The sequence below is a fragment of the Mytilus edulis genome, chromosome 9 (assembly GCF_963676685.1).
Source record: "Mytilus edulis chromosome 9, xbMytEdul2.2, whole genome shotgun sequence".
Taxonomy (NCBI): domain Eukaryota; kingdom Metazoa; phylum Mollusca; class Bivalvia; order Mytilida; family Mytilidae; genus Mytilus; species Mytilus edulis.
In genome coordinates this window covers 87776517-87802668 of record NC_092352.1, presented here as the reverse complement: position 1 = coordinate 87802668, position 26152 = coordinate 87776517, and the positions used below count along the sequence as shown (strand labels likewise).

General features: G+C 31.1%; 1 protein-coding gene across 1 annotated transcript in view; it reads right to left on the bottom strand.

Annotated features, from left to right (window-relative positions):
• Positions 1-709: 709 nt before the first annotated feature.
• LOC139490246 (cell division cycle and apoptosis regulator protein 1-like) overlaps positions 710-26152 on the bottom strand; it is a 39318-nt gene continuing 13875 nt past the window's right edge. Inside the window, 15 exon segments of the mRNA XM_071277097.1 lie at positions 710-1318; positions 2204-2413; positions 2841-2985; positions 3297-3448; positions 3693-3771; positions 4740-4817; positions 5480-5671; positions 6521-6712; positions 13995-14069; positions 14963-15097; positions 16055-16132; positions 16900-17116; positions 19187-19467; positions 20042-20267; positions 21919-22147. Coding sequence (XP_071133198.1) covers positions 1029-1318; positions 2204-2413; positions 2841-2985; positions 3297-3448; positions 3693-3771; positions 4740-4817; positions 5480-5671; positions 6521-6712; positions 13995-14069; positions 14963-15097; positions 16055-16132; positions 16900-17116; positions 19187-19467; positions 20042-20267; positions 21919-22147 — 2579 coding nt within the window. The 3' untranslated portion in view covers positions 710-1028.

Sequence of the window (26152 nt, the reverse complement as noted above, 5' to 3'; positions counted from 1 at the left end):
TGGTTTTACTAGAGAACATTGGTTTCCAGATTATAGATTTCAGACAACAACTAACCCAGTGGTTTTACTAGAGAACATTGGTTTCCAGATTATAGATTTCAGACAACAACTAACCCAGTGGTTTTACTAGAGAACATTGGTTTCCAGATTATAGATTTCAGACAACAACTAACCCAGTGGTTTTACTAGAGAACATTGGTTTCCAGATTATAGATTTCAGACAACAACTAACCCAGTGGTTTTACTAGAGAACATTGGTTTCTAGATTATAGATTTCAGACAACAACTAACCCAGTGGTTTTACTAGAGAACATTGGTTTCCAGATTATAGATTTCAGACAACAACTAACCCAGTGGTTTTACTAGAGAACATTGGTTTCCAGATTATAGATTTCAGACAACAACTAACCCAGTGGTTTTACTAGAGAACATTGGTTTCCAGATTATAGATTTCAGACAACAACTAACCCAGTGGTTTTACTAGAGAACATTGGTTTCCAGATTATAGATTTCAGACAACAACTAACCCAGTGGTTTTACTAGAGAACATTGGTTTCCAGATTATAGATTTCAGACAACAACTAACCCAGTGGTTTTACTAGAGAACATTGGTTTCCAGATTATAGATTTCAGACAACAACTAACCCAGTGGTTTTACTAGAGAACATTGGTTTCCAGATTATAGATTTCAGACAACACAAACCCACAATGAGAAATTATATTTTTATTTATTTTTTCATTCACAATGACTGCACATGCAACAAATCAATTTCAAGATTTATAATACGTGAAATGTCTGATTAAGTCATATCATCATGATTTACATAAAATTTCTTGTGTTTCATTTATATTTGTGTGTATTCAAGACCATTGCTATTTCCTCATGGCAATCTCACATTTAATTGCATGTTTTTTAGCATCAATTAGTGTTATCTAAGCATCAAATAATGTACAAGTAACACCCCAACAAAAACATAACAGTCTCCTTCAACAATAATCAACAATGATATACAAATCATACAACATATTCAATCCCCATTTTCTACTTTTTCTTTTTTAACCACAACTTTTTCTTCTTCCTTTTTCAGTATGTCTTCTTTCTTTATATCTTTCTCGTCCAATGCTGCAGATACAGTGTCCAGCATGGTAGTTAGATGATCTTTCGACAACATCAGAGCTGATATGTACTTCTTGCTCGCTGACTCTGAGAAGTTGGTTAGCTTTTCCTGATTGCATAGTTTTTGTTTTACTTGTTTGAGTTCCTCCTTCAATTTTTGACCTGATTCTTCTTTTGTTTCTAAATTTGTCTTGATTGCATCTGAAAAGCAAAACAAAGTGATATTCCCAGTAATCTGATTAAATAAATCAGATAATAAATTTTAGTAGGTTTTTCTATATGAATAGGATTTTGAATAAATAAGCATATGGTTTAATTGACTTTTGAATAACTGATATTCACTTCAGCTTTAGTGATTAGAGTTTTTTCAAAAGTCAATAAAACCACACATTTACCTCAATAAAAGACAGGAATTGAATAAAATCCATTTACAGCAGCAGTATAGGAGCAAGAATGAACATTCTCAAAAGTCTCATCTGTCTTTACTGATCATGATTGAATTTTATGCTGAATGTCTTTAAGATGAATATTTTACAACTGGTATCCCATAACATTAAAATCATTAGTAATTTGTGCAAGTGAGGTAATGTCAAACAAACCCTGCGAGACAAAACTGTACGATTTAAAATCCTTCCCTTTTACAAATTAAGTCAACCTAATGTAATAGTATATGAGAAACAAACATTACAATGAAAAACTTCTGGCCAATCACCGATCCATGAAATGAGGTCAAGATAAAGGGAACCCTGTTTAACAAACATTACAATGAAAAACTTCTGGCTAATCACCGATCCATGAAATGAGGTCAAGATAAAAGGAACCCTGTTTAACAAACATTACAATGAAAAACTTCTGGCTAATCACCGATCCATGAAATGAGGTCAAGATAAAGGGAACCCTGTTAACAAACATGCATACCTTTCACTGATGCTACATAATGACATACCTAATGAAGTGACCATTGGTTTTTTTTTATATTTGTGGGTTATTTTGCCAAATAAGTTAATATGTATTGATCCAATCAGAACCTTAGTGAAAACCCTGAAATATATTTGATTTATTTTTTGTAGTATAAAAGAACTTTACCTCTATCTTTTGATAATTTCTGCATTTCCTTTTCCATGTCCAGCCTTGTTTTCTCACTTTTCTCTAATCTGTCTAACAAACTCTCTATGTCTAAGACTGATCCTTTATAGTTGATCATTCCTGTCAGTACTTCATCCTCCCCCTTGTTTTGTGTTCTGTTACTACTACCCGACTTGGAATCTTTGTAATCAGGATCATATTCTGCATTGCCTGAAAAATTGGTAAGACATTTTTTTTATTTTCTGCTATTCTGATATTCAGTAACTGGATATCTTGTCAATGTTGTAAAACTTAGTAATTATAGAATGAATGCTAAATTATTTAGCATGTTTAGTAGATATACAATTTCCCTGAAGCATAACTCAAAGTGTCATGTCTCTAAGTAGATTTGCAAAATTTTGATACATCTTTCAAAGATTTAGATGTTGATTTCAACAATGCTAATTTGAAATTTACCAACTTAAGTATAAGGTCTGCAATAAATAAGGAATCCTCTGCCACCAGAAACACATTTTGTTTCCATTTCTTGCAATTTTTACATTAAATGAACTTTAAATTATTTTGACCCAAGCCAAATTCTCCAAGTGCAAATCTAAACTTCTAAAATATTGTAACTTTCATCTTTCTTGTTTGATACCTAATGCTAGCGTTTCTGTATCTATGATTTTGATTTCTTTAGACTCCTCCTCCTTGTCGACCACCTGACCAGGAAGAGGTTTATCTGTCAACTTCCTGTAGTGTATGGAATCTCGTGATACAGATTTCTGGGCTAACTTCTTCACCTGTTGGTTATAATAACACATAACATTATATTATATTTTTTTGCTATTCTAAATAACTTTTCAATATTCAACTATTACATTATAAGTTATATGGTTTGCTACTGACCCCCTACAGATCCATAGAGGATTAATAGTAAAATGCATAGGGGTTGAGGCTTTCACCTTTTATTCAAGCTATCATGTTTGTTATTAGATGTCTTTTCTAATTCTATTGTGTTGTTGAGGTCCTGTATTCATAACATAAACTGTACATCTACTTTTATTCGTATCATAAAATAACAAGGTGTATGAAAAAGACATTTGATGCATACCTGAGCTCTAGATAACTGTAGACCTATAGTGTGAATGATCTCCTCTACATCTTTGTCAATCAGGTAACCAGTATGGTTCTGATCAAAGTAAGTAAAGGATAACAGCAGGGCAGGAAACCTGGTGAAATATTTCTTTTTATCTTTCTTCTTTTCTGCAAAAATAGATATTACATTTTGATCATTAAAATTCAATTTATGTAAAAAAAATATGATAGATTTCTTGCAAAAATAAATAATTGAAAACCATTTTTTGTGTTGAAACCATGGATCTTTTTTCATGATAGAATCTGGATTTATATTAGGTACTGGGACCTAACTTCTTGGTTTAAATTTGAAAGTGTTCAGTTACAAATCTTACATTTAATGTTTTTTGTTAGATACAAACTTTGACCTTACTTTTATCATCCGATTCCTCTTCATCTTCGTCTTTCTTCTCCTCACTTTTATCATCAGCCTCCTTTTTGACCACATAAGCCTAAAAATAAAGTTATGATGAAAATAAAAATTGATCTGTATAATTGATTGATTACTAAAAATGAAAGTTTTTTTAAAGCAAAATCTGCAATTCAATGTAATTTTTAAAATCTGAACCTTTTGTCCAAGTATATAGTTGACACATCAAAGAACTAAGTTCAAATAGTGCAATAATATGTACAAACACAACCGCCTATGGGTGCTCATATAATTCAGGTGTTCAAATTTCTTGCTATGACAGATATTTCCAGATGTCTATTATAATTTGTAAACTAATATTTAATTTATTTGTGAAGATTATTTTCTTCATTTATATCCATAGTAATGATCTGGTATTATTTTTAACAGCATGATTAATGTTAAATAAAATTGATAAACTAATATTGCAATAAAAAACAATTACTGCTTTATATATATATCATTGGCTCCTAAAAGGGATTTCTTTATCTTAAATCAGGCAATCAATCTATTTCAATGTTTCACAAGGAACATTTAGTTGATCACATGAAATACTGTATAGAGGGTTATTTTTTGTGGGGTGTAAATTATCACTTATTTTCGCAGATAAAACAAAATCACCAAAATAAATTCCACCAATCTAAAAGGGCACATGCAAAGGTATAGATAAAAGTTTTAAATCTGCAAAAATAATAATCCCCCACCTTATACAATGAAATTCACAAAATTTTCACCCACAAAAAAACCCCACTAGTCGGTACTAAGAAATTGTTATTGTATCATAGGATGATTGCTTGTATAGCTGTCCTTGACAGTAGTTGGAAAGTCTTCAATGATAAACCCTAAAGCTCACAATTAACTGCAGGATAAAAATATCACTATAAATTATTTAATCTGTACTAGAAGAACCAAAAAAGACCAAATCAATCTAAATAGGAAACTGTGGTATATAAAACTAATTATTCACAATTGAATGTGTATGTGACAAGAAGTGACAGGAGTTTATTATACCTTTCTATCATTCTTTTCACCATCTTTCTTACTATCTTTTGTTTCTTCATCCTTCTTTCTTTTCTTAGGCGTTGGCTCCTATCAAAACATAATAAATAAACAAAAATTTGTAATGCTTTCATACTTTTATTCAACAACATTTTTAAAGGGTAAACAAAGACCAATGAATTCTTGTACCAGTAAATGAATTAAACAATGAAGCATATTCTTGCATTCATCTTTTTTATATCAATTTTGCATTGTCAAAGTTATTGTGCATTTATCATTTTCCTTAATAAAAAAAATTTTAATTCAAGTTTGGCAACCTCATTTATTACCAAGCAATACTTGCACTTTGAGTTGCACAAGCAGGGAATTTTAATTACAATAAACATGTAAAGACTTTTCGATATTGTCAATTCTTTATTCTTCATGTATAATATAAACAATAGCTAAGTAAAATGTATAAATATTTTTTTTTTCAAACCTCTTAAATCACAAATGAAAATGGAATAAGTTGAAGCAATGAATAGATATCGACATTATGCAAATAAATATCAATACATCTGTCAACCTTTTATGAATTTGCAAAACGTCTACAGAAAGTCTGAAACTATTTGAACTGACTAGTTATAACATCAATACAAAACAGACCAAAATTTTATCTTTTTTTTATATTTAAATGTCCCAAAATCAAGTAAAGTATTATATATATGTATGAACCGTAAACATGTTTAGCATCAAACTCAACAATAACTTACTTTAGTTGATTTTTCATCTGATTTTTTCTCTTTTTCCTTTTCTTTGTCTTTATCCTTGTCTTTCTCTTTTTCCTTCTCTTTGTCTTTTTTCTCTTCCTCTTTCTTTTCTGGGGCTCGTACCAAAGATTTGTAGATTTCAAAGCCAAAATCTCTCATTAACATTTCATTGAACAGTTCAGCAAACAACGACACCTGTCAATCAAAATGGTTTTAATATATAACAGCTGTTTTCCTAATCCTTGCAATTTAAAGTTTTGGTTTACTTGCTTTCTTTGTTTACATTAAATTTTTATCATGCAATGAAATTAAGATTGACATCTGCAAACAATATAAGTAGGCAGAGTTAAACCTGTATACAGGTAAATTTCATTATTTGATAAATCAAAATAATGTATTCAAATTTAACTCTGCCTTTTCATATTGACTCAGATGTCAGTCTTAATTACAATACTTGACCAAACATTAAAACAAACAAAGCAAACATTTTTTAAAAGAGCATAAGACTTGTCAGTGGTGATAAGACAGCAAAATGAAGTTGAAGAGCATTTAAATAAAAATTCTGAAAAGTTGTGCCACATAAGTGCATTGTTAAATTTATATTCCCACATCAATTATAGATTTGCTATCATTTTCACTCAAAAATCTGCAAATGGTGGCCACTGTATTTCTTTATCTGGGTTATCAGATGAAACTTGATCAGGGAATGACGTTAAAATGGTGAAGATCCAAATTTAACAAAAAGGTCAACAATATTTTAGAGAAGAATGTCATTTTACAAAACTTTAAAATACATCTACAATGTTTAGTCATTATATTATAGAGAAAGAATAAAACTCACTTTCGTAGATAACTTACCCATTTATATGCAAACTACCAAATACCTGAGTTTAAGATTTTTTGAACAGACTTGTTTTTTAGGAATTGTAGTGACATGAGTTTTAGAGAACAATACTTAAAAAAAAAAGAATCAATCATTTATACTGGTAAATATACAAGACTGAGAATGGACTTGAAGTGACGCCATAGAACATGGAATCTAACCTCAAATGAGTGTTCCTTGTTATCCTCTGGTCTGTAGTCCAGTAAGACACTGAGAGACATGACAGCGCAATCAAACTTTCCTGACTTAGCCAGGGGATTGGGATGCACCAATATAGCAGGGTTCTCTGGTAAAGCATACTTCCTTTCTAATGATACTTTCTCTCTTTCATCTTTCTTTTTCTTTTCTTCTTCCTAAAAAGAATAAAATTGTTAAAAAATTATAACTTATGGCATTAATTACTCATAGCAAAAATGAATTGAAAATAAGAGAAACAAATTCAATTCTATGCTCTAGAGATGCATTTTTTTTTGTCTTCATCACTTAATGTTACTAACTATGGCATTGAAAAGTAAGTTAATGGAATTTTGCAATGCATTTGTAACCAGTTTCTGTCTTTAAGGTAGATCACAAGTAAATGTTTTTTGAGACAGAATTTTCTTATAATTTGACAAAATGAAGATTTTACTATGCTTTTTTCAAATATATAATAAAAAGTATGGGTCACCATTCTATTTTTCACTACGAGTCGTTGAAAATTGCCTAAATTTGGTTAGTTTGTTCATAAAAAAAACACATAAGAGTGCATAAAAAAAATTCTATGAGATAGAATTTTGAAATAAATTGTGAGAAGATAGGTTTTATAATATGTTTTAAGAAATTAAAAAGAAAACATGGTGTCACCGAACTTGTTTTCTTGCCACAAGTAAAAAAAAAAAAATTTCCCTACTAGCCCATAAATTTTGTACTAAAAGAGTTATCTACCCTTAAATGGCTCATTTGAAACAATGATTTTAATCAAAGAGCTGAAAGCTCTGAAGAAAAATGACGCCACTGTCTCTAATATTGGGATAGTTTTTATGCAAGTCTTGATTTTCACATACCGTAATTAGTTTAACAATGCAACTTGTCTCGTAAGCATATAATTGATATTCGTATATGTGTGTGTGTGTGAAGTGAAGGTGACAACTGGCTGTTTTTTAAGACAAATGAATAGGTCAAGACTACCTGAATTGTACAAATAAATACCGTAGAAAGGCTTGTATATTTCTCACTGGTACATAGTCTGAATCCGGGTCCGTTCGCGCCCACTCATGTTCGCCCCTTTCACTTTCACACCCTACATGTTCGCACCCAATCTTAATTGGTTTTGTGTTTAATAACTCTGTAAGCAAGTGTTTTCTTATAAGTATGATTGTTGTCATTGTCTCAAAATAAAGTGAGACAGCATTTTTTTTGTGTTGAATAAATCTTAATCATGTTTTAGATAGCGTATTGTTAAAAATTATAATAATCCTTTCTAAATAAAGTGGTATTTTGTCAACGTTTTATTTTGTGTTGAATAACTCTTAATCATGTTTTGGTTAGTTTATTGCTATAACTTTGTTTCATTGACTTCTTTCAAAATGAAGTGAGATTCTGACTATGTTTTTTTCTGTGTGTTGAATAGATTTTATCATGTTTTGGTTATAATAGTGGATTGCTATATTTTGGTTCCTATATTTTATTGTTTCGTTGTTTCAGATCAAAGGGACCAAGCTGTTAAAAACAATTATCTTTTGTGTTTTTCCTTTAAAATCTTCAATGTTTTACTCATACCAAGCTATAAATACATTCAGTATTTACACCAAAGCAATTTAAAACAACAATCATGATTTTCCAATTATTCAACTTGAATTTGAATTAAAATTGGGCGCGAATGAGTAGAGTGCAAAAGGACCTTGGGTGCGAACATGCGAGGTGCGAACGTGTAGGGTGTGAAAGTGTATTGGGCGCGAACAGACCTGATACCACATAGTCTGAACCCCCTTCTCCCACAAAATATTAAGTAAATAATCTTTTTGTTACTGTTATCAAAGGTCTAATGAAAATCAGGTAATTTCAAACATTTGTCAAAGAATTCTAGTCAAACCGGCACCTGGTTAAATTCGCACCTGGACATATCAGCACCTGGTTAAATCGACACCTGATATAGTCAATTCGTCACCCATGTTAAATATAAATTTTAACAGTATTTTAAGCAAAAAGAGTAAAAATAAGTAAGGGGTTGCCAGAATTTTTTTCAGTACTATTTAAGCAAAAAGAGTTAAATACTAACTTTCACATTTTTGGGTGTTCATGTACATTTTGTATATATTTATTTTTCTCAACTTAATGACTTTTTTGGTGTATTTTTAATGATATATATATATATATGAGTAGTCAAAATAATTATTACGTCTGGCAAGGCTTTTTAAATTTTATTCTGGGACACCTTTCTATGACCGCAAGGCTATGTTAACTTTTTTCTGGGACACCAAGACATCACAGAAAAAAAAAAGCCTTGCCAGACGTCAGAATTATTTGGACTAATACAAGAGATATTGGATATTTTGAAATCGATATTTTTATGCATTATTTAAACCAGTTGAGCATTTTACAGGATTGTTTGTTTAATGCTTTTTAAACTTTACTGAAAAAAACACCCTAAATTTGCTTATTATTTGGCATGAAAGTTTGATTTATTGAAAGGGACTCATAGTTTTCCATTTTATTTTAATAATTGTCTAATTGTTAAAACAACAGCTTGGGTAAGGGCTTCGTTTTTTACCTTTATACACAACAACATAATTTCACTTTGGTTTCGTTGTTTACCTAAATACACAACAACATATTCACTATGTACTTGGTAACAGTTATTAATTAATTGAATAGAAAATATTATAACAAATATTATTGGATGCCGAATTGACGTCAAATAGGTGCCGATTTGACTAGATGCCAATTTAACCAGGTGCCGACTTGACTTGTACGTTTCAATTCCTCTGCGATCGTTTGCGGTATTTTCTTGAGAAAAACCTATTTTCCATCATCAAAGAGAAGAAGAAACTGCTTGAAAATAATTCTGGAACGCTTCATGATTGTTAAAATCTCGTTAAAATAAGTTAAATTCACTCAAAAAACAATTTTAAAACTTGCGATGTTTAAACAGGAAGTTTCAAAAGCACGTATAAAAGAAGAAATTAACCGGTGAGAGTGGAAATCCGTACATAACAGATATCACTATAGTACGACTTTGAAAGCAAAACAGTTCCATCCTTTTGTAAAACAGTCTTTAATATACCTATCACATTAATGTTTGAAGGGTCTTAAGCTTATTCAAACCATAAAAGTCGGTATGAAACACCAAAACGGAATGAACAATAACCGATTACGTTTTGTAGTTTACAAATTCTAAACTGGTTCCCGTCAAACTACAACACTTTGTTCGAGTGTAGTGGAATACAAGCAGAAACCAGTTAGTTTGTAAACTGGTTCCTGGCTGATTACTACACAATGACCTCTCATGCATAATGATAACACAAGCAAATTCCAGTTTGTATAGAAAATAGTAAATACGAAACCAAGCGCGGTAGGCAGAGAATGTAATGAAGTTCAGGTCGCCAGTAATGGAACAATGACTGCGTCATTTTCCAAAAACCACAAAAGGTTGATATTTGTTAAAATATTATGAATAATACAATAAATTAACAAGTTTTCTTTATATAAATAAACAGTCTAACCATAACAGTGTTCCAGCTAGGTTTTCAAAAGGGCAGGGTGCCAATCCTGAAAAAGGGCATTTAACGCGCGATATGATAATATGAAAAGGGCATATTTTAATAAAAGATGTTAATCAAACATTTGTGTTTATTCGTTGAATCACAGGTTATACAAGAACAACATCTTTAGCCCATATAGAACTCTATCTTTCTACTTTTAAGGCTGAAAAACTTGTCAAGCAGCTTGTCACACAAGATTTTTATCATTGCTTGGCACAGTTGAACTTTATATGCAGTATGTTTTGAAAGGAGATCTGTTTCATACTGTTTCTATGGTCTACCACATTTTACCAGTTTCACCTATCTACCCCTGCTGTGCTTGATGGCAATACAGCACAAAACAGCTGTGCTCAGTAAATTCACAATTTTAGGATATAAAGCAACAGTGAACCAGGTGCTCCGCAGGGCGCAGCTTTATACGACCGCAGAGGTCGAACCCTGAACAGTTGGGGCAAGTATGGACAAACCATTCAAGCGTGATACAGCTCTGAATTTGGATTGTGATCAAATTTTTGACATTATATGTTTTTTTTTTACACAAAACAAATGTCAAGATGTTACAAATCAATTAAAGATTTCTTCAAACTTTTTAAATCTAAAATTAAATAGTTGACACAGCATATTTTATTTTATTTATGAAATCTGAAATGAGAAAAATTTAAACCCCCCCCCCCCCTTTTTTTCACATCCCCGTTTCCCTTTTTCCAAAACTGATATCAATTCAAATTTCTAATGGAGTTTGCAACAATAACTACTCTTTTAAATACATCATAAGATATTAAAATGTAAAATAAAGTGCTTGTTATCACTGAATGGTAAAGATTGGTTGGTAGTAAAAGTGAATATACATTGTTTATTGTATAAAACAATAAAAAAAACTTCATCAGCAACATTTTATATTGGCAAATTTCCAATGAAGTTATTTACATAAAGTTATTGGCAAATAAAAATAGAAAATGACATCATAGTCATGTCTGGCAAATGTCCAACATACATTATCTAAAAACATTTTAGATAAGATAAGGAAAAAAAGCTTCATCAGCAACATTTTATATTGGCAAATTTCCAATGAAGTTATTTACATAAAGTTATTGGCAAATAAAAATAGAAAATGACATCATAGTCATGTCTGGTAAATTTCCAACATATATTATCAACTACTATTCTATACAAAGAAAGATAACTCCAATTGAAAATTAATTGCTATTGCACAATATTGTGCAATTAGATATTTCTTGCTATTGTGCAATACTGTGCAATTGAAAATTTCTTGCTATTGCACAATACTTGATATGGAATCCTGATTTGGACCAACTTGAAAACTGGGCCCATAATCAAAAATCAAAGTACATATTTAAATAAAGCATATCAAATAAGCCCAAGAATTTAATTTTTATTAAAATCAAACTTAGTTTAATTTTGGACCCTTTGGACGTTAATGTAAACCAATTTGAAAACGGGACCAAAAATTAAGAATCTACATACACAGTTAGATTTGGCATATCAAAGAACCCCAATTATTCAATTTTTGATGAAATCAAACAAAGTTTAATTTTGGACCCCGATTTGGACCAACTTGAAAACTGGGCCAATAATAAAAAATCTAAGTACATTTTTAGATTCAGCATATCAAAGAACCCCAAGGATTCAATTTTTGTTAAAATCAAACTAATTTTGGACCCTTTGGACCTTAATGTAGACCAATTTGAAAACAGGACCAAAAATTAAGAATCTACATACACAGTTAGATTCGGCATATCAAAGAACCCCAATTATTCAATTTTTGATAAAATCAAACAAAGTTTAAATCTGGACCCTTTGGGCCCTTTATTCCTAAACTGTTGGGACCAAAACTCCCAAAATCAATACCAACCTTCCTTTTATGGTCATAAACCTTGTGTTTAAATTTCATAGATTTCTATTTACTTATACTAAAGTTATGGTGCGAAAACCAAAAAAAATGCTTATTTGGGTCCCTTTTTGGCCCCTAATTCCTAAACTGTTGGGACCTAAACTCCCAAAATCAATCCCAACCTTTCTTTTGTGGTCATAAACCTTATGTCAAAATTTCATAGATTTCTATTTACTTAAACTAAAGTTATAGTGCGAAAACCAAGAAAATGCTTATTTGGGCCCTTTTTGGCCCCTAATTTCTAAAATGTTGGGACTAAAACTCCCAAAATCAATCCCAACCTTCCTTTTGTGGTCATAAACCTTGTGTTAAAATTTCATAGATTTCTATTCACTTTTACTAAAGTTAGAGTGCGAAAACTAAAAGTATTCGGACGACGACGACGACGACGACGACGACGACGCCAACGTGATAGCAATATACGACGAAAAATTTTTCAAATTTTGCGGTCGTATAAAAATAGTATCAAAAATAAAGAATACAGAAAAAGATGACCAAGGCACCCTACCAACACTGCTACTAAGACCCTCTTTAACTTTTCCCATAACTCAAAATAAATACCTAAACATATATATTCTTAAGCAAGAAGTATGGAAACACAGTTTAGAATATGTAAATGGGTTACTCAATGCTAGGAAAAAAATCAGATTGAGTTATCTTTCTTTATTCGGGTGTGCTCCTTCTTTGGAGGATTATAAACAGTACGTAAATACGATGTAAATATGATCACAATATGGCCGCCGATTTTGTTATTTTCGTATCAAAAATGAAGGCAGTCAATGACAAATACGTCTGAATTTTCTGTTTATTTTACAGAAAACAAGTAAAACAATGTCTTCAACGAGTTTATAATGGTTTTCCAACTTTCTGTCATTACGTTTCTTCCATGAAACTACGGTAAACATCGCAAATTGTGCCCAAGTTGTTGTATGCACATTTCTTCAAAGATAATTGCCGACTGACCGATTCTATTTGAACGAATTAATGTTGATGATCATTAATGACCCATCCGATAAACGGATTACCTATAACAACAGATTATGACACCAGTTGTAACCATTGATTAGCTTGGGGTGGTAAACAAAGTCATAATCTTTTCCCCAGGTAAAATTTAGTAATTAGCGTATCATATCAATACGCAAATTAATATGCAATCAATCTTCAAAAAGGCAGGGCGCCCTGGAAACTGTAAAAAGGGCACAGGGCGCCACTCGAAAAAGGGCGGGCGCCGCGCCCTCTGAAAACGGCCTAGCTGGAACACTGCATAAAATGGCAAATCTGTTTCCAAATTTGCTGATTTGGGCAAATAACTAGACCAATTTTGTACTGTGATTGTACAATACAAGATGGTGGTATACCATAAATCTACATTAAAGACCGACCATGCGAGGGCCGTATAGCCAGTCAAGGTCGTTTAACACCACCACATATATATCTACATTAAGCCTTATTGTTGACAACTGTATGTATGGTAAAACAAGAATGTCTCCACAGTACACGGATGCTCGACTCACACTATCACTTTCTATGTTTAATGGACCGTGAAATTGGAATAAATCCTCTAATTGCATTTAAATTAGAATGACCATATCATAGGGAACATGTATACTAAGTTTCAAGTTGATTGGACTTCAACTTCATCAAAAACTACCTTGACCAAAAACTTTAACCTGAAATTTGCACTATCATTTTCTATGTTCAGTGAACTGTGAAATTGTGGTAAAAACTCTAAATTAAAAATTGACCAAAAACTTTAACCTGAAGCGGGACAGACGGACAGATGAATGAACAGACAGATGAACAAACAGACAGACAAACGGACACATAGACCAGAAAACAAAATGCTCCTCTACTATCGTAGGTGGGGCATAAAATTTTGCAACCATAATAATACTGTGTTTTTTCATACTTTTTCTGAATCCCTAAGTCAATCAGGTTAAGAGGCCATAAATGTGACAAAACCATGAACAATTAAATGCATACCTCTTTCTTTTTTTCTTCTGTTTTTTCCTCTTCTAAATTCTTCAGTACTTCTTCTTCCATAGGAATTGAAGCTTCCTGCAGAAGAAATAAATAACATGTACTTGAATTCATTTATAGAGGTTTTTATGAGTGTGGACCTTCGCCATCAGTATTGCAAATTGTCATCTACACTATCAAGTATTCAAAATTACATTTTGTGCTTTATGAAGAATATTTCCATAAAAAAAAAATACCTGAACGTATAAGAAGTCTGCATGTTGAGCTATATTTACGATGATGTCCTTATACTGATGACAAAATTTAGTAAATGTTTTGACTAGTTTGTGATATCGAAAACCCTGGTGTAATAATTTTTCAGTAATACATAAATTTCTCTCTTTAAAATCTAAAACACTGTTACATACACGAGCGAATCGTACAAGTTGAGATATATAAACACTGCAAGATGGTGACAACTATCGAAAAATGGATAATTAAAGATAGAAAATGAAAAATTATCTCTTTTATCATAAATTGTAGTATTAAGCTTTCTGTTAGTGATATAGATATCAAGATCAAGGAAAGGGCAATGAAATTAAAAACCAGCAAAATTTTCTTTAATAAATGAAAGTAAAATTTGAAAAAAACAAGTGAAACTGCAAGCTACTCCTCATTTTGATGAAAAGGAAGTTGTTAAGTGATGAATCTGAAAACCCACCAAAGGGTATAGCTGACTTTATATGTAAACCTTGAAACTAAATTTGAGAACTCTTTATGGTGCAGTTCCTGAGAAAGATGGGAAGAAAAATATTCATGGGACAGTATAATCCCACTTTTTTAAACCAGGGTATAAATAATTAACTTTCTCCTTTAAATATTTCTTCCTTATCAGTCGATAAGATAATTTAGAAAAAAAGACATGATCATCCAGTTTACCTGCTACCATCTCATATGTATTTTTGTGTAGTTTTCATATTTATCATTCTTACTTCTTTTGCATGTTCTTCACTTTCTTCTTTCTCCTGTTCCATCTTCAGTGACTTAGTCAGTCTAGCAATCAGCTGTGACTTCAATCCTTTGCTGCTCAATGTCCGAGCCTCTAATTCTCGTCGTAGATCTATAATCTGTAACAGATAAAATTGAGAATGGAAATGGGGAATGTGTCAGAGACAGTGACCTGATCAGAGAGCAGACAACAGCCGAAGGCAACCAATGGGTCTTCAATGCAGCGAGAAACTCCAGAGATGTGCTTCAGCTGGCCCCTAAACAAAAATGTATACTAGTTCAGTGATAATGGATGACATACTAAACTCTGAAATATACACAATAAACAAAGATTAATAGTCTTTTATTTTGTAACCACTCAAGTACTTCTGATATTTTTTTATTCTTTATTTATAACTCAAAGCGTACATTAAATACATAAATCACAAATCTACTTTTATATTTTTTCACTTTTAACATTTTTATTAGTTTTTAATTTCCCATGTTCTTAATTGAACAATCCTAACACCAACTTAAGTTTACAAAATTAGCAACATTGAAAAATGCATAGTTAGTAATATGTGTTACAAATTAGCAAACATAATGATTACGACAGAGGAGAAAATGGAAGGTCACTTTTTTTGGTTAACTAGAAGATTACAATGAACTAAATATCTTTCAAATATCATTCCTCATATATTCAGAAAACATTAACTAATCTATCCAATAGCAAGGTAACAATAATTTTGTCTTACATATTTCCTCTTGCCTTTAAATTTTTTTTAAATTAGGAAAAAACAAAAAATCAAAGTGCTTGTGAAGGGTAAAGATTGTTTCATTTTGAATGGGAGACTAAAATTTAAACACTGGATTGTTTTAAGCATTGAAAAAAATCTATCATAACATTTTTGTGTCACAATATAAACTGTTTTGTGTCGCAATATAAATTTTTGTAAAAGATATCTCTATGTGATTTATCTTTTTCAAAAAAGTGGGAAATCCTGGCTTTGTCCGTAAATACTTTAATTGATAAGTAAGAAAGAAATAATATATCTTGAAGCCTTTTAAAAGTGAAAAGAGTGTACAGCCAGACATACCTTCATAGCCTTGGGATCTAGCTGTGAGAAGTGGGTAGGATCTCTGACTTCAATGTTTTCTGTGTCTTCATCTTCTTCCTTAAGAAATAACACATGAGATAATCAGAACAGAATTTTCACAGATTTAAATTTTCCGATAAGTTCAATAACTTATTGTTTGTTTATGTAATATGCCAACATGATGTTAACTTGTGCTTCTCGACGTTCCATTTTCAGAAATACTTTTTTATCTGTTTTAAGAATAATGTCAATTAGTTTATAAAAAAGAATAGCAAAAAAAAGAGAGATGATTGCTGAATATAAAATCTCAAAGCAGTTATGGGCAAAGATGTAACAATTAAACAAAAACTTTTTTTTTAAAGTGACATAAGTCTTTAAATTTAAACACAGAAAAATTTACAGTATTTTTTTATCTCAATATTGCAAAAAGTGTTCATGACTTATTTTCTTGTGTCATATTCTTCCGTCCCTGTTGAATATATATACATTTCAGAAATGACAATTTGCTCTAAATCAAAAGCTTGTCTGTCTTTTATGTAGCTTGAGTTTATTCTAAAATTATGTTAAAAGGATAAACTGTTGCAGTCAAAACATGAAAAGTCATAAACTCTTTTTTCAATAAATTGAAAGTAAAAATGTTTAACTTAAATTATAATGATAACCTTTACTGTGTAACCTGCAGCTATATGATTAATGAAAAATAAATGTTACATCAACAACCCTGTCTTCTGCTTATTTTTTCAGGGTCTCTGTGATGATCTAATCTTAGTTGAATAACCTTTACATAAAGGTCTTCAACAAATTAACACCTAGATAAAAAGAAACCAAAAGTATAAAGTCTGTGCCTGTGAGCTTGTGTCTTTAGGGCCATCAGAAATGGCGGCTATCTTTTTCTGCAGTTGTTTTTTGTAGGCTGTCTGTAGCGATGCCCACTCAAGGCGGGATGGACTACAACTCCATACATCTGGGAAGAAAATGACCGTAGTCTCAACTCTGGTTGGCAGGTGCTTGCCTTTATGGATCTCTTCTGGTCGTAAGTACCGCACCTCAGCAAATCTGTACCTGTATGGGAAGGGTTAGGAAAACAAATAACTTTAGTATCTGTATACACTACATTATGTATATACTTAGTCATTCCAATTAAAAATGAAATACTTAGGATTTTTTTTCTTTTGGTGGAAGACGATTTCAGGATTTACTTTAAAAGCAAATTTAGTTGAAAAACTAAAAAATACATATTAATTTCATTCACATCCCTTAACGTACAATTCTATTTTAATATAGGTTAGGTCAAAGAGTTTGAACAGGTATCAATCTAACTAAAATACAGATCCTTTGTATAAGCTTTCCTTACATGGATCAGAAAACACTTTATTTTACTTTCTGTTTTGGTAATTATTACATCAACCAATAATATTTCAGCCTTCATGTTTTTGAAGATGTGTACTATTCCCACAGAGTATCCTGAAAGGTCGTTATAAACAGAAAGTAGAATAGAGCATGATTGGATCCTTGTCAGCAAACCTTTTACCCAGGATCTGTATTTTAAACAGATTGAACAGAATCTTACCAATCATTGAAAGTACAGTGGATTCATTTATTAATTGTAGAAAAATATTTAGTGGATTGAAATAAAATTCTTTTTTAAGGATATTTGATTTTGTGAATATGTAAAATACTGTGTTAACAAAAATCAATGAAAATTGGTATTCCAAAAAAATAATGAATCCATAGTAAATTTTAAAACTGAATGACTATTTTAGTCCAACATGGTTGTGTACAATAATATTATTTTAGTGAATTTCTTCTACATCTAGGTATTATCAAATTCAGTACTATTGAGAGTAGTTTGTAATTAATTTGACCTTCAGTTTATATTTAAAGCATTCAGCAACTACTATTTACTGTCTACATGTATGTTCACCAATAAATACTGAATTGCAAAACAAATAACTGAGCAGTTGTGGATTGATTGGTTTAAAAAACACAATGTAATTAATTTACAACTTTTTAGAAACTGTACACCAAATTCTTTTACAAATTTACTTCCAATTATTCAAGAAATCACATTTATAAAAAATTGGAGTGAACAGCTCAATTTTCAAAGTTAAGGAGACAGATTAATATAAGCAATTGTTGCTTGTTTCTGAATCCTTATTGTGAATGTGTTTATAATTATACTTGTATTTTTCATAATAAAATATTGTTTACACTAATATTCAAAGTAAAGCTTTATGATTGTTCATGTACTAAGGCAGACATGACTGAAATTTTTAAAGTTTTCAGATCTATTTGTTTAGCTTAATATAACTAAAAGGTTGTGTACATTAGTTTTTACAACACTTTGACATTTCATCATGTTCATGCAAAAATGCAGAAGGATTATTGTTGCTGTTAAAAATGTTTCTAAATATGTTATGTTATTATCTTCAATGTAAGGCATTTATATGTTTATGTTAAATAATAAAACTGGCTGATCTATTAGGCTTAAAGAAAAAAAGGCTTTGTTTTCCATCTTGACTTATTAAAATAATTGTGGGAATAACAAGAACACGCTGACTGTACTAATTAGAATAAATGTGATTTCTTATTTCAAAAAATACCTGAAATTAATGTAAGGTTTATCCTTAACTACTGAATTGTTGATTTTTGAGTGAAATACACACAAGCACACATAAAGATACACACACAATATAGCTACATACACACACAGATACACACACTATAGTTACATACGCACACAGATACACACACTTCATACACACATATCAACAAACAACTGCAGATGGGCTATATGTTTAAAACAATTCCCTGCAATTGGTCATTTCAATTCAAATTTTATCAAGAGCTATCTATGATAATGGTTTGTGGTAAATAAATATTCTTCAGCTGGAATTGCTAGATTCTGGATATATATTTGCCCACACAATATCTGTTTCAGCACATGACAATTTGAAAATGCCGGTAACTTCGGATAAAATTAAAAAAAAAAGCTCTTTGAAAAAAAATGTGAACATGGGTTCTGGTAACTATAAAGAAGAAAAAATTATTGCTACAGAAAAATGTCTAAAAAAATCTACTTTTGGAGGCTGATAAGGTATCTATTTCAACTATAACTATTTAGCTACTAACCACTGGGTACAAGCTGACAAGTCGATACCAGTCAAAGCTTTTGTCGTACGGATAGCAGTTTTGATGAGAACTTTTGGGTCTTCGTCTGGATTCAAACCATCCTGTGATGGGGACCAAGCACCCCCTATTGCCATGGTTTCATTTTTGCCTTTGACACCAACTAAGAAATGGATAAGTCTTGTAGGATGTACAAAATTCTCCTGAACGTCAGCAGCATCTTCTGACAGTGAACACGATTTGTGGTATAAATCCTCTAACTCGGGACAAGATAGAAGCATAACCTGAAATAATTGAAGCACTTGTTGTATTGAATTTACCAAAATCCTGCTCATTACATCAAATAAGTTCAGCATGTTCAGTGCAACTGCACATATTGATACAAATAAATGTGTGTGAGCCAACATGGCCAAGGCTCCGTGTTGAAGATACTACTTTTACCTATAATGGTTTACTTTTAAATTGTGATTTGGATGGAGAGTTGTCACATTAGCACTCATACCACATCTTATATCTATGTATCAGTTCTAGCGTATGCGACATAAAATGAAAATATTGAAAACAGGCATTGATGTCCTAGAAAATGTAGAATAAGATCAACAAAAGCTAATCATTGAATTAAACCTTATTCATTATAACTGAGAAAATGGTTAAGTCTAATTTCAAATATATGAGAAACACAGTTGCAATACTAGTGTCATTCATAACAAATATATATATATTGGAAAATAAAGAAAAGAATTCATTTTCTAAAGGCAGGTGTGTGAAAAACATAAAAATAATTAAATAATGGCCTGTTAAATATTTTCTTATATTTTAATTCTTGGATATATATGTAATTTATAATGATCCACTAACCTTAGCATTAAAACTATGATCAGCATCTGGTGGATCCAGTAAAGCATCTGAAGTATTGATAGACTCTACATCTTTGTGAAGGACATGGAACTCACAGTTACGTCCTAACTGGAATGGCCTCGTCAATGGAAAAGCATCCATCCAGGTAAAGTTGGCTTTGAAGAAATCACTAGGAACATACATACTGCTGTACCTAGACTTCAATGTCACCACATTAGCTGCTTGTCTACAATTAGAAAAACATATAATTGATATTTGTGTGTAATCATAAAATATTTCATTATTATATTAAAAAAAAAAACATATCATACATATTTCATTTTTATATTAAAAAAAAACAACATATCATACATATTTCATTATTATATTAAAAAAAACAACATATCATACATATTTCATTATTATATTAAAAAAAACAACATATCATACATATTTCATTATTATATTAAAAAAAAAAACATACATATTTCATTATTATATTAAAAAAACCAACATATCATACATAATTCATTATTATATTAAAAAAAACAACATATCATACATATTTCATTATTATATTAAAAAAAACAACATATCATACATATTTCATTATTATATTAAAAAAAAAAACATACATATTTCATTATTATATTAAAAAAACCAACATATCATACATAATTCATTATTATATTAAAAAAAAAAAACATATCATACATATTTCATTATTATATTAAAAAAAACAACATATCATACATATTTCATTATTATATTAAAAAAAACAACATATCATACATATTTCATTATTATATTAAAAAAAAAACATACATAATTCATTATTATATTAAAAAAAAAACATATCATACATATTTATTTGCAAGTAATCATAAAAATATATCAATAGTATGTGTGGTGCTTTTCTTTCAAATAGTCTAAAGCTTTTGTTCTGAATCAAAATGTCACACAAAAGTTAGTAAAACACATATTAATACTATTTGGGTACTTGAATGTTTTAATTTTTTTTTTTTTTTTTTTAATATTTTTGTTCTAATATTACATAGAACCATACCTGTCAACCTGTGACGATGAAAATGCAGGTCATGACCTGCATTGAAGAATCAAATCTCAGGTCATAACGCGTACGAACTTTTTCGAGCTGAATTTCAGTATTTATGGTACATTTTCTTATAATGTATATCAAAGATACCAAAACATCAATGCATGTTCACTTTGTTAAGTCATTTTAAATTTTATTTAATATTATTTCATTGCACTTTTAAAGATTTTTATAAATTTGTGTAACTCAGTCTTGCATGTATGGGCTTTACTTTTTAAGAGAAAATACTGCAAACACTAGAATTCAATGTATATTTTGAATGGTGACAAATAAGGGGAAGTAACTCTAGTTCAGTTTGTAAACCGATGGTGCAATTTATTTACGACCTAAAGCTAAGGTAATTGGTGTTAATTAACAGTGTGTTTGACACCAAAGCTGTCAAGTGAAGCCATGCACTTAATGGGTCACTTAATTTGACAGTTTACATAGCTAGATGAACTTCCTGTTCATGAAAGAATTCACGAATTTTCCGGTATTTCAAAGAAATATTACTTATGAAATCAAGAAATACGGGTGAAATCAGGTCATTTTCGGAATTCCCGGGTTATTTCAATGACCCGGCGGGTGTTCCGGGTGATCCCACAGAATTGTGAAAATCTCGGGTCACACCCGCAGAATACGGGTCAGTTGACAGGTATGATAGAACTATCATCTTTGAAGATCTCCTATCATAATTGAAATATTTAATTGACAGGTTCTAGAAGTTTAAACATAAAAATAAATATGGGGTAAAAGTTATTAAAACGGTAATTCAACATCAACATAACATAAATATCACACTTACAAATTGAATGATAATTTTGGTATCTGTACTACATATCTAGGTACAACTCTCATACGTCTACGTGGACTACCACTTCTATCTCCACGTTTAGGGGTTCTTGAACGAGATCGCTTCTTTAGAGGTAAAGGTCTTTCTGGTCTTTCTCTAGGTTCTTTCTTTATATCACTGAAGCCTTTTCTCTCTCTGTCTCTGAATCTTTCTCCTTTCTTTGATGAAAATGGCCTATTTCCTAAAACAGCACATATTATCATTTACATTATTTCATGGAATTCTAACTGTTGAAATAAAGTTAAGACCATTCATATAAATTCAAAATCTAAACTAGATTTGTCAAAGCGACACGAATGGCCCCGTCTCAAAAGGTAGAAAAATGTGCAATTTCAATAACACATGTGGACACAAACATGATGGTAGTCTCACATATCAAGAATCAGCTCAAAATCTGGAGGTGTATAGAAAAAAAGTCTGTATAACTGTGATTTTCAACAATTTTCAATGTTATAAACGAATTATTTTGGCCAAAATTGGGAGAGCATCAAAAAGTTGAAAGATCTGCAATTTTAATAACACATGTGGACACAAACATGATGGTAGTCTCTCACATATCAAGAATCAGGTCAAAATCTGGAGACATATAGAAAAAGAGTCAGTACAACTGTCATGACTGTAATTTTCAACAATTTTTAAAGTTGTAAACCCAAAATTTTGGCCAAAATTAGCAGAGCGAGACGAAACTTAAAAACTTGATCTGTTACTAGTCATGGTTTGCTCACACACTAAAAACCAGATGCTCTGCAGGGCACAGCTTAATACGACCACAGAGGTTGAACCCTGAACGGTTGAACCCTGAACGGTTGGGGCTAGTATGGACACAACATTCAAACTTGATACAGCTCTAAATTTGAATTGTGATTAAATAGTTGACACAGCATAGGTTTCTGACACAGAATGAATGTGGTCTAATGAACTAAAAATGTTTTTTTTTTGCTTTTGAGCAATTCACTATGCTGTTGAATATTAATTCTTTGATATTTGAACAAATTTTCTTTTTCAATTCTGAAATTTGAAATAAGAAAAATTGAACCCCACCAATTTTTTTTCACCTCCCCCTTTTCCTTATTCCAAAAATGATCTCAATTCAAATTTCTAATGGAGTTTTCAACAATAACTACTCATTTAAGGTGGTACCTAACACTACAGGGAGATAACTCTGTAAATTCAGCTGAATGTTTTAATTACGTTGTGTTGTAAAAGGAATATTAAGCTTCTCAATAATCAAAATTGGTGTTTGTCAAACTGCTATATAACCATGATAACCAGTGTAATTTTTCTGACAAAACCATGAAAACAGTTGGTTCAAAATTTTTGAAATTTTTATATTTTTGTTAACCCTTTCCTCCATAATGACGCCTTTTGACGCCACCCCCTTTACTCCATAATGACGCCTTTTGACGCCTGTGTAGTACCTCAGTTGAAATGCTCTGACTACGAAATGTCTGGATCAGACTTAGAAAAAATTGTATCCAATATGAAAAGGATATCCATGAGAATATCTGAATTAAATTTCATTGATGAAATATTTGTTTTCACAATGCATCAATACTTTAAACCTGATGATTTTTTTTTATTGAAAAAATCCTATGCGAATCTAGTATGTAAAAAAAATTTGGACCAACTTGAAAACTGGGCCCATAATAAAACCAGATGATCCGCAGGGCGCAGCTTTATACGACCACAGAGGTTGAACCCTGAACGGTTGGGGCAAGTATGGACACAACATTCAAGCTGGATTCAGCTCTAAATTTGGATTGTGATTAAATAGTTGACACAGCATAGGTTTCGGACACAGAATGAATTTTTGCCTTTAAGCAATTCACTATGCTGTTGAATATTAATCCTCTCAAAAAAATGTTCGAAAAAAATTTCTTTTTATTTATGAAATCTGAAATGAGAAAAATTTACCGCCCCCTTTTTTTCACATCCCCCTTTCCCTTTTTCCAAAACTGATCTCAATTCAAATTTCTAATGGAGTTTGCAACAATAACTACTCATTTAAATACATCATAAAATATTAAAATGTAACAAAAGGTGCTTGTTATCACTGAATGCCAATGGTAAAGACTGTTTTAATTTATCAGTTGGTAGTAAAAGTGAATATACATTGTATATTGTATAAAACAATGATTTAAGAAGTTGATTCAACTACTATTCTGGACAAAGAAAGATAACTCCAATCAATTGAAAATTTCTATATTTCTTGCTATTGCGCAATACTGTGCAATTGAAAATATTTGCTATTGGACAATACTGTGCAATTGAAGTTTTCTTGCTATTGCGCAATACTGTGCAATTGAAATTTCTTGCTATTGCACAATACTTAGTGTAATAATTTTGGATCCTGATTTGAACCAACTTGAAAACTGGGCCCATAATCAAAAATCTAAGTACATGTTTAGATTCAGCATATTAAAAAGTCCAAGAATTCAATTTTTGTTAAAATCAAACTTAGTTTAATTTTGGACACTTTGGACTTTAATGTAGACCATTTGAAAACGGGACTAAACATTAAGAATCTACATACACAGTTAGATTTGGCATATTAAAGAACCCCAATTATTAAATTTTTGATGAAATCAAACAAAGTTTAATTTTGGACCCCGATTTGGACCAACTTGAAAACTGGGCCAATAATCAAAAATCTAAGTAAATTTTTAGATTCAGCATATCAAAGAACCCCAAGGATTCAATTTTTGTTAAAATCAAACTAAGTTTAATTTTGGACCCTTTGGACCTTAATGTAGACCAATTTGAGAACAGGACCAAAAATTAAGAATCTACATACACAGTTAACGTTAGATTCAACATATCAAAGAACCCCAATTGTTCTTTGATGAAATCAAACAAAGTTCAATTTTGGACACTTTAGGCCCCTTATTCCTAAACTGTTGGGACCAAAACTCCCAAAATCAAACCCAACCTTCCTTAAGTGGACATAAACCTTGTGTTTAAATTTCATAGATTTCTATTTACTAAATATACTAAAGTTATGGTGCGAAAACCAAGAATAATGCTTACTTGGGCCCCTTTTTGGCCCCTTATTCCTGAACTGTTCAGACCTCAACTCCTAAAATCAATCCCAACCTTCCTTTTGTGGTCATAAACCTTGTATTTAAGTTTCATTGATTTCTATTTACTTATACTAAAGTTATTGTGCGAAAACCAAGAATAATGCTTATTTGGGCCCTTTTTTGGCCCCTAATTCCTAAACTGTTGGAACCAAAACTCCCAAAATTAATCTCAACCTTCCTTTTGTGGTCATAAACCTTGTGTCAAAATTTCATAGATTTTTATTTATTTAAACTAAAGTTATAGTGCCAAAATCAAGAACATGCTTATTTTGGCCCTTTTTGGCCCCTCATTCCTAAAATGTTGGGACCAAAACTCCCAAAATCAATCCCAACCTTCCTTTTGTGGTAATAAACCTTGTGTTAAAATTTCATAGATTTCTATTCACTTTTACTAAAGTTAGAGTGCGAAAACTAAAAGTATTCGTACGACGATGACGACACAGACGATGGCGCCAACATCATACCAATTTACGACCAAAATTTTTTTAATTTTTGCGGTCGTATAAAAACTAAGTACATGTTTAGATTCAGCATATCAAAGAACCCCAAGAATTTAATTTTTGTTAAAATCAAACTAAGTTTAATTTTGAACCCTTTGAACCTTAATGCAGACCAATTTAAAAACGGGACCAAAAATTAAGAATCTAAATACACAGTTAGATTCGGTATATCAAAGAACCCCAATAGTTCAATTTTTGATGAAATCAAACAAAGTTTAATTTTGGACCCTTTTGGCCCCTAATTCGTTGGGACAAAAACTCCTAAAATCAATCCAAACCTTCCTTTTATGGTCATAAACCTTGTGTTAAAATTTCATAGATTTTTATTAACTTGTACTTAAGTTATTGTGCAAAAACCAAGAAAAATGCTTATTTTGGGACCTGTTTTTGGCCCCTAATTCCAAAACTGTTGGGACTTAAACTCCCAAAATCAATCCCAACCTTCCTTTTGTGGTCATAGACCTTGTGTTTAAATTTCATAGATTTCTATTCACTTTTACTTAAATTAGAGCAGAAAACCATATGTCTTCGGACGATGACGCCAACGTGATACTAATATACGACCAAAAATTTTTCATTTTTTGCAGTCGTTTTATCAGCGCAACA